The sequence below is a fragment of the Doryrhamphus excisus genome, chromosome 4 (genome assembly GCF_030265055.1).
Source record: "Doryrhamphus excisus isolate RoL2022-K1 chromosome 4, RoL_Dexc_1.0, whole genome shotgun sequence".
Taxonomy (NCBI): Eukaryota; Metazoa; Chordata; class Actinopteri; order Syngnathiformes; family Syngnathidae; genus Doryrhamphus; species Doryrhamphus excisus.
In genome coordinates this window covers 12,987,196-12,995,358 of record NC_080469.1, presented here as the reverse complement: position 1 = coordinate 12,995,358, position 8,163 = coordinate 12,987,196, and the positions used below count along the sequence as shown (strand labels likewise).

At 40.1% G+C, this 8,163-nt stretch overlaps 1 protein-coding gene across 1 annotated transcript; it reads right to left on the bottom strand.

Annotated features, from left to right (window-relative positions):
- Positions 1-440: 440 nt before the first annotated feature.
- On the bottom strand, positions 441-5,253 carry ela3l (elastase 3 like). Its single transcript, XM_058071680.1, has 8 exons — positions 5,180-5,253; positions 4,112-4,200; positions 3,804-3,901; positions 2,729-2,857; positions 2,245-2,381; positions 1,845-1,990; positions 571-723; positions 441-494 (listed from the first exon to the last, which is right to left on the bottom strand). The coding sequence occupies exons 1-8, from the start codon at positions 5,217-5,219 to the stop codon at positions 477-479; spliced, it is 810 nt and encodes a 269-aa protein (XP_057927663.1). The 5' UTR covers positions 5,220-5,253; the 3' UTR covers positions 441-476.
- Between the last annotated feature and the right edge of the window lie 2,910 nt (positions 5,254-8,163).

Genomic DNA, 8,163 nt, shown 5'->3' with positions numbered 1-8,163 from the left:
AACTGTGCCGCGGCACACAAGTGTGCCGTGAGAAATCGTCAGGTGTGCCGTGAGGAATTAGTCAATATCACTTTTTTAAATTAATATGTATTAATAATTTTCTGCAAATATTATGTCGTCGTCGTGTGTCATTGCTGTAAAGACTGGCAGAGCAATGTAATATTCGTCCGTGTGGCAACACGTAGCTGATTGCCTCGTTCCTCTAATAGACTTGCACATGTTGTAACATTGTTGGTTAAATTAGTAGGTGGATCAAAAGGATCTGCTGTGGCGAGTCCGTAATCAGGAAAAAATGGAAAGAAGCAAATAATGTTGGTTATTGGTGTGCCGCAAAATGTTTCTAACGTAAAAAACGTGCCGTGGCTCAAAAAAGGTTGAAAAACACTGTGCTAATGTGACATTGAATGGGAGACCATCTGTTCAACTAAACACAAGATGCACACAGTTAGGTAAGTTTTATTGATGCTTCATCATATTTAGTTGTTCATCATGATCTAAAAGGAAAGGGGTAGATGTTAAACGTAAAATGCTTGTCTTTTCACATAATATGGATTTTGTTTTTGCCTATACCTGATCAATCCAGTCATTGAAAGCAGACACACGGGTGAAAACAGTAGGTTTCTTCTCGTAGTTGCAGCCCAGGCCAGAGACGAAGCTTGCAATGCCATGCACCTCCCACACACCTTCCATGTTCTTACAGTTCAGAGGGCCGCCTGAGTCACCCTGAGAGCAGAAGGAGACGAGTGGGCCGTTATGTTCTGTTTTCTCGGCGGAACTACAGGTACATTTAGAGGGTATGTCACTTGTTATCAAGGTTGATGTAGAGTTATTGTTTTTCCCTTTACAGTGGTTTGCTTATTTTTACACTTGTGGCAATTTACCAAAACAAAAAATTTGATGCGTTTGTAATTTGTAATTATCATTAAGTTATTTTCTTTCTGAAAATGGAAAACATGTTTACACTTGTATTAATAATGTGAAAAGATTTTATTATGGCAAGAGCTTGACAGATTTTTCTCTCATTATTTCCAATGGGGATAATTGATTTAAAATATGTGTTTGGCCTCACAGGCTCCCCTCTATAGCCAATAGCCTGCTGTAGCCATTCCAATACACTGTACCTACCTCAGTAATTGCTATGGTATTCTGGAAATGACATGGCATGTTAATCTGGACATTCAATATTATAGACATACAAGTCATGACTGAAATGTTCAAGACTTGCTTTTTTTCTGATTCGGGACTCACAGGTACTCTTCTCAGATAAACAAATAAGAATGGTATTTGTGCAACAACATTACCTTAATTTATTTATGTGACACAGAAGCAAGACTGACGAAACTGAAACACAGTCGCTGTCGGCACACATCAGAAAAGTGCACATAGAATAGGAACAACATGGCTTTAAAAAAAAAAAAGCAACTTGTCAAAACTCTCAGTCACCAGCCTCATTTCTTGCATTCAAATTCACTGTCAGGATATAAAATGATGTTGGCGGAACAGAATTACCTGTTTTAAATGCTACGCTGTTGGTTGTTGGGGCGTGAAGTGTAAGACGCTGCTGAGGCAAGTTGCATTTTACTTTCGGGAGTTATATTTAGTACTTCCACACGTTGGATGATTTTTTTCCATAGCCATTATTAGCCAAAATCAGTCGATGTTGACGGTCACAAAAGCAATAATACAACATTATATTCATTGTTGTAGAAACTATGCTATAGAAGTAGTCCAGCCCAGGCTATGTTATAGTGGTTATACTATTCCTACAAAATTCTCAAGTGAACATGCTACAGTGGAACCTAAATTGTTTTTTAAAGCAGTCTAAAAAAATAGAACAAACTTACATTACATCCAGCCACGACTCCATCCCCACCGGCACACACCATGGTGGTCCTGACAGCGATGCCCCACCAGTCAGGCTGCGAGCAAGTAGGGTGGTCAGCCACTGGCATCAAAGCCTGTTGCAGCTTATCAGCAATGGGGCCTCCGGCTAGAACACACAGCCACAGTGTGTGAACAACCACATGGACTATAGCTGCTGGCAGCAGGCTCCACAGGCGATTGCAAATGTTCAATTTAGGAGTATTAAGTTCCCGAAAATGATTTAGCCAAGATCTCATGCATGCTATTTTCACCCCAACTCTTGTGTCCCTGGGTTACCGCTGGTTTAAATCCCCACATCAAGACTCTAAATGCATTGTGAAGGTACTGAACTGTAAAAAATGAAAATAAAAAAGCACTTACTGTACAATCTGCCCCATCCAGTGATGTAGCAAGGGTAGAGGTTGGTCAGCAGGGTATCAGCAGGAGGGATGCATGCCAGCTGAACCTGGTCGCTTAAAGTCACTGGCTCAGACAGTTTGATCATGGCAATGTCATTACTGCACGAGAGAGACAGAGGACCGCATTTGTACTTGAGGACAATGTAGAACAGACGAAAACAATCTATCATTACACAGAAAAAACGAATCTGAAAAACAACAGATATGACAAGTTATTTTTAACTCTAATAATGACTGGATCGCATATTAGAGACCCCCAAGGGTTCCCAGGGGACCCCCCTGTAGGCGCATCAAGCAGCAATGTTTAGCAAGTGGAACCTGTTCTTCAAACTGGTCATGAAAGAAAGGCACACATGACAATACTGTTAGTCATTTTGAGCTGAGAACAATGCAACATGACCATTTTTACTTGTATGATGTGTATGAGCAGAAGTGCAGCGTCTTACCCGAAAGCCACAAAGATGGGGTTCCATTTCTCATGGACGATGATCTTCTCAGGCAGGATGGCCTTGGAGCCAATCTCCTCCGCCACAAGGTTGTGTTTTCCCACAAACACTCTGTAGGAGAGCCTCTTGCTGCAGGATGGGGCACACACAAGTTTGTTTTTGTGTTAAATCCCAACATAAGTTATAGAGTACAGGTTTAATACCATGCTTCCAAATTGAACATGAGCAAGTACTCGTCTCCCCTTGGGCTGACCCAACATTACAAAATTGAATTTAAATGTGAGAAATAATGTCAAGCGAGGTGGTTTTTAAACCTATTTGACTCCGTTCAGTTCTCAATGGGTCAAAAGTTCATAGTAGAGTTAGGAAAGTAGCTTTGCAATACAGATACTCCAAAATATTTCATGGCCCTTGGGTCAAGTTATTGTTTATAATGATGTGTCACCTCACTTCACTACAATCAAAAATCAAGATAAAATATAATTCATTCATTCATTCATTTTCTACCGCTTATCCTCACGATGATCACGGGGGGCTGGAGCCTATCCCAGCTGTCTTTGGGCAAGAGGCGGGGTACACCCTGGACTGGTCGCCAGCCAATCACAGGGCACATATAGACAAACAACCATTCACACTCACATTCATACCTATAGACAATTTGGAGTCACCAATTATTGTTTTTGGAATGTGGGAGGAAACCGGAGTACCCGGAGAAAACCCATGCATGCACAGGGACAACATGCAAACTTTACACAGAGATGGCCGAGGGTAGAATTGAACAATAAAATATAATATAAAATATAAAAATAATGTCACTCTGCTAATATACTAGTAAAAAAACATTCAAATAAAATAATAAAAAGTATAAACCTATATTAAGTCATAGTAAATCACACAGATGCTTTCGAGGTGCCAGGGAGCAGCTGAGTTAGGTGCCTTGCTCAACGACACTATAACCATGAGTGCCTGTCCTGAAACCCCTCGGTCCCAGGTCGTATTCTTGAGTACCAGTTCAAAGCTGTCTTTCTGTGATGCTGTCAGTTGGTGTTGGTGTTGTGCACACATAGGTTCCTACTTGATGCAGTGAGCAGCAGTCATGACCCAGTTGGCAGCAATCAGAGATCCCCCACATGTGTGCCTCCATTCTCCATCCCTCTCATACTGAAGAGAGATCTGCAAATGGAACACACAGACACACACAGGTGCACAAAGAAGGCTTTGGCGATGGATGGCAATGCTGACTCATTTCAGAGGGAAACATCTAATTGCTGCTCTTTCAACAGCCCCTGGGTCTGTCGGCTAAGAAGCAGATGCCAGGATGATGACATTAGCCAGCAGATACCAAAAGTCAGACAGATGTGTGATGTGGATGTATTAACCGACCTGCCAGGGCCAACTGTGAGGCTTGGCATCTTCGCCATTGACCACACGGGAAGTCTGGGGCTCGATGGGTGGGGTGCCGCACCCCAGGGCTGCAGGAAAAGGACGTGTGAAGGGTAACAGGTGGAAGAACAAATAATTTTTGTTTGGGCTCTAGCATGGGCTCTTAGTCTCCGAGTAAGGATAAGCGCCATGGACAGTGGATGGATATCGACAGAAACCATACCATAAATCTCCAGTAATCTTGACGTTCGAGCTTTCCTTTTTCATACAGTTCATACATAAGATAAGATATGCCTTTATTCGTCCCTCAGTTAAGCAGTACAAAATACACACTATAGAAATATAAACAATATAAACAACCCAAGTATTAACAAAATCAACAGTTTTTCCCCAGAGTTATATACAATACAGTATGTCGATAATATGAAACGAGATGAGATATATGACCAGTCTATACACTGAGATCTTGCTAGTGAGTTAATATGAGGCATTATGGAAATACTTCACATAGAACTTAGTATATTGCATTTAGAGCCCTTAATATTGCACATGGAGGTTGATCAGATATTGCACATGTGTTAAATGATGCAAATAGTATGTGTTAGATATTCAAATTTAACGCGCTATCAACAACAGATCAACAATATTCTTGATAGAATAGATTTATTTCATTTTTTATTTTTAAGCAGAATTCTTGTCCCACAATTATTTGTGCGAAGGAACAAATAGGGATAAAACATTTAACCCGAAGACAGCTGGGATAGGCTTCAGCATGCCTGCGACCTTCGTGAGGATAAGCGGTATAGAAAATTGATGGATGGAAAAAGGAAAATTATGACAAAAGGTTTAAAATTATGAGATTAAAGGCATAATGTGCAGGAAAACAGGAAAATTATACTGACATGTAAGTATGTAACTACATGTCACTATTTTGATGCTTTCTTTTTGAAATCTTACAATGAACATTGTGATTGGATGGCTCATCACACAACACGCACATGCACACACACACACACACACACACACACACACACACAAACGGGAGTGAAAGAGCCCAGATGTTCTTACCAGCAGCAATGAGCACAGAGGCCAACACAATGGGGATCATGTTGATTGATGCTTCTCTAAAAATCCCACACAACACTCACCTGCTTTTAAACTTTCCTCCCCAGGATACACCTCCCTCTGTGGGACGCAGTTACACACACTATTGGTTTGTGGTGGATCCCCAACAATGACGGTAAGCCAATGGCAATGTGGCCCACACAGGTGGTGGCTCTGGAACATTTCTCATGACCTTCATTATGTCTACTTATTATGTATAATTTGAGTTTTAAAAAAAAAAAGTCCAACTTTGTTTGGTGTTTTTTTAATACCAATGCCACATAACAATAAAACTCCCTGTCATATTCTTCTGCAATATAACCTTTATTCCCTTCATATGGCCCTTCACTGTAACCTGGAATTAAATGCTTGCATAAGACCCTGGGAAGCCAACATCTGGTTTGTTGGCACATGGCTTGTTTGCTCTGAAATGCAAAATGAAAATGCAACCAAAAAAGCATTAGAATAATATATAACCAGACAGTGTCATCAGTGGGGCTAATACTGACAATGAGGCATAACCTTGGCATTGTAAATATCTACTAAATCTACTCTCTGCAAGAATGAGCCTAATTTTATGAGCATATGTATGACAAACAATTATCTTGACTGATTTTAAAAATTTTATTGTAAAGTGAATTGTATCACCTACTGTATCAAGGGCTGCTTATACTGTACATAATAACTACACTGCAATAAGTAAGTAGTCATTTACAGTGCATTGGGTAATGCAGGGGTAAACCAAACCGGGTCACATTTGTGTTGCATCACACTTAAGTCTGCCCACTGACATACAATCATCCTTTGAAGGAAAAACATTAACACAGTCTAGACCTTGTATGCCTTGTTGCTGCTTGTTGCTTAGATACTCACTTTTATATTAAATTTTCTTGTATTGTATTGTATAGGGATCTTTCAATCAGGATTTTATGCTGCCGATACCGGTTGTGATAATCTATGAGTGAAATTGGTCGATACTGATAGCAATACCAATTTTCGTCTTGTGAGAGCTACTTTTACAAAATGAAAATGGCCAAGAGCTATATTCATTTTGGTAACATTTATTCACATAGCTTTTTTCAAGCTAAACAAAACCAATATGCCTGATTTACCAAATTGCTGATATCCACAAATCACGTTTTGTATTTCACAATGCATTTATTTCTAGTCTTCTCACATTATTAATTGAAAACCTGAATGAAAAGCAGGTTTATCCACCTCTGCTGGGTCCCGACAGATGCATCCGCTGCCTTCTGAAGCGCAGATGCAGCCGACTCCCCTCTTCTCTGCGAAGAGAGGAAATGGAATATCAGTGTGATATCAGTGTGCACAACGCCTGTTTCCCATGTGGTGCAAACGCTCACTCATCACACGCAAAACTATATATATAATATCACTCTCACAAAGACAGGAAGTCCCACACTCGGCAGACATGTTTGTTCTGCATGCTGCAGCGGGGGCGGTTCTGATTGGTGGATGGGATCGGTGTTATGAAGCAAGTATCTCCAGATATCAATACCTGATCGATACCTTTTCACTGATATCGTCCGATCCGATCGGTGGCTGATCAATTGGAGCACCCCTGGTGTTGTATTATATAATAAGTAGGTATAACAGCAAGCAATACTATAATACTGTATTTTTTTACATTAGTATTGTAACATCATTAATTCAGAATGTTAGTTTACATTTAAAAAAGTACTTGATTTCTACTTTCATTATTTAAAAAAATATTTTAATATTATGATTACTATGAACTGATACTATGATTTGTTGTTGTTTTGTTATTTTTTAGAACCACCCAGCAAGTGCATAAACCATTCTTCAAATAACCACTACATGGGATAAGTCATCTGTGTACTTATTTTTGTCTGTCTTGAGAACAAAGTGCAGTCGTGGCTTATCACTTGAGAAAGTCTGTGGGAAAATATAAGCCGTGTATTAATCAATATAAAGGTAGCATCTACAAACTGACGGAGAAGAAGTTTTGACATAGAAAATAATTTGCTACCAAAAATGACAAGTCAGTTTCATTTTAAAGTTTTGTTTTCAAAGTTGGTCTGAGGCTCCCCTATTTCTTCTCACCGTGTCAGGACAGATGAAGCATGACAAGAAGAGAATAAACCGAGATAGTCAGCATCCCTCTGTGAGCTTCTGTATAGCCCTGATATGCAATTAATTGAAAGCTAATTAAAATTCTTTTTCAAATCTGTATAACATTGTTGTACTTATCTCTGTCCGTGTCCACAATAGATGTCTTCCCTTGCCGCCTTGCGATGATTAAACCTTGTATTCATTACATTCGTCACTTGCGCAGATGAGTTGAAGTGTGTAACACAAGTCTACCTGCATGGCGTGAGTGAACGGTTCTACTGCAGACCCATCAATGGAAGCCCCCTCTGGGCTTTTGTATCTGCTTCGTCTCAGCCTGTATTACCTGTAAGAACCACTGTTGAACTCTGAGTGACTCTCAGTGTGTGTGATGTTTACAGTTTACAGTCGGTTTCTGTCACTTTGTGGAAGTATCTCATGTGACGCAGAGGAGATATTATCTATAAATATCATAGTCGCAGGCTTACACGGACTGTGTGTTTCAATCTGGATATACAGTACACTCAGCGGCCACTTCTTTAAGTACATCGGCGCTAAAGGTAAGCAGGAGTCTCTTCCAGATGACTTAGACCAAGAGGCGGGTTACACCCTGGACTGGTCCCCAGTCTTTTCAAAGTTAATTCATAGATATAGTTTACAATGAGTGTTGACTAAGTTTGAATGGAACTGTCAGTTTTTTCTTCCTGTAATTTACAATGGTGTAGAATTGCACTGCATTTTACTGTAAGGTAAGTCGAATATTTTGCCCCTCAAATTGAGCAAAAGAAGGTGCAGTGATGATTTGACACCCTTTTTGTTATTTCCGTGCAGCTCAGAATTTCTGCCGTTGCAGTTAG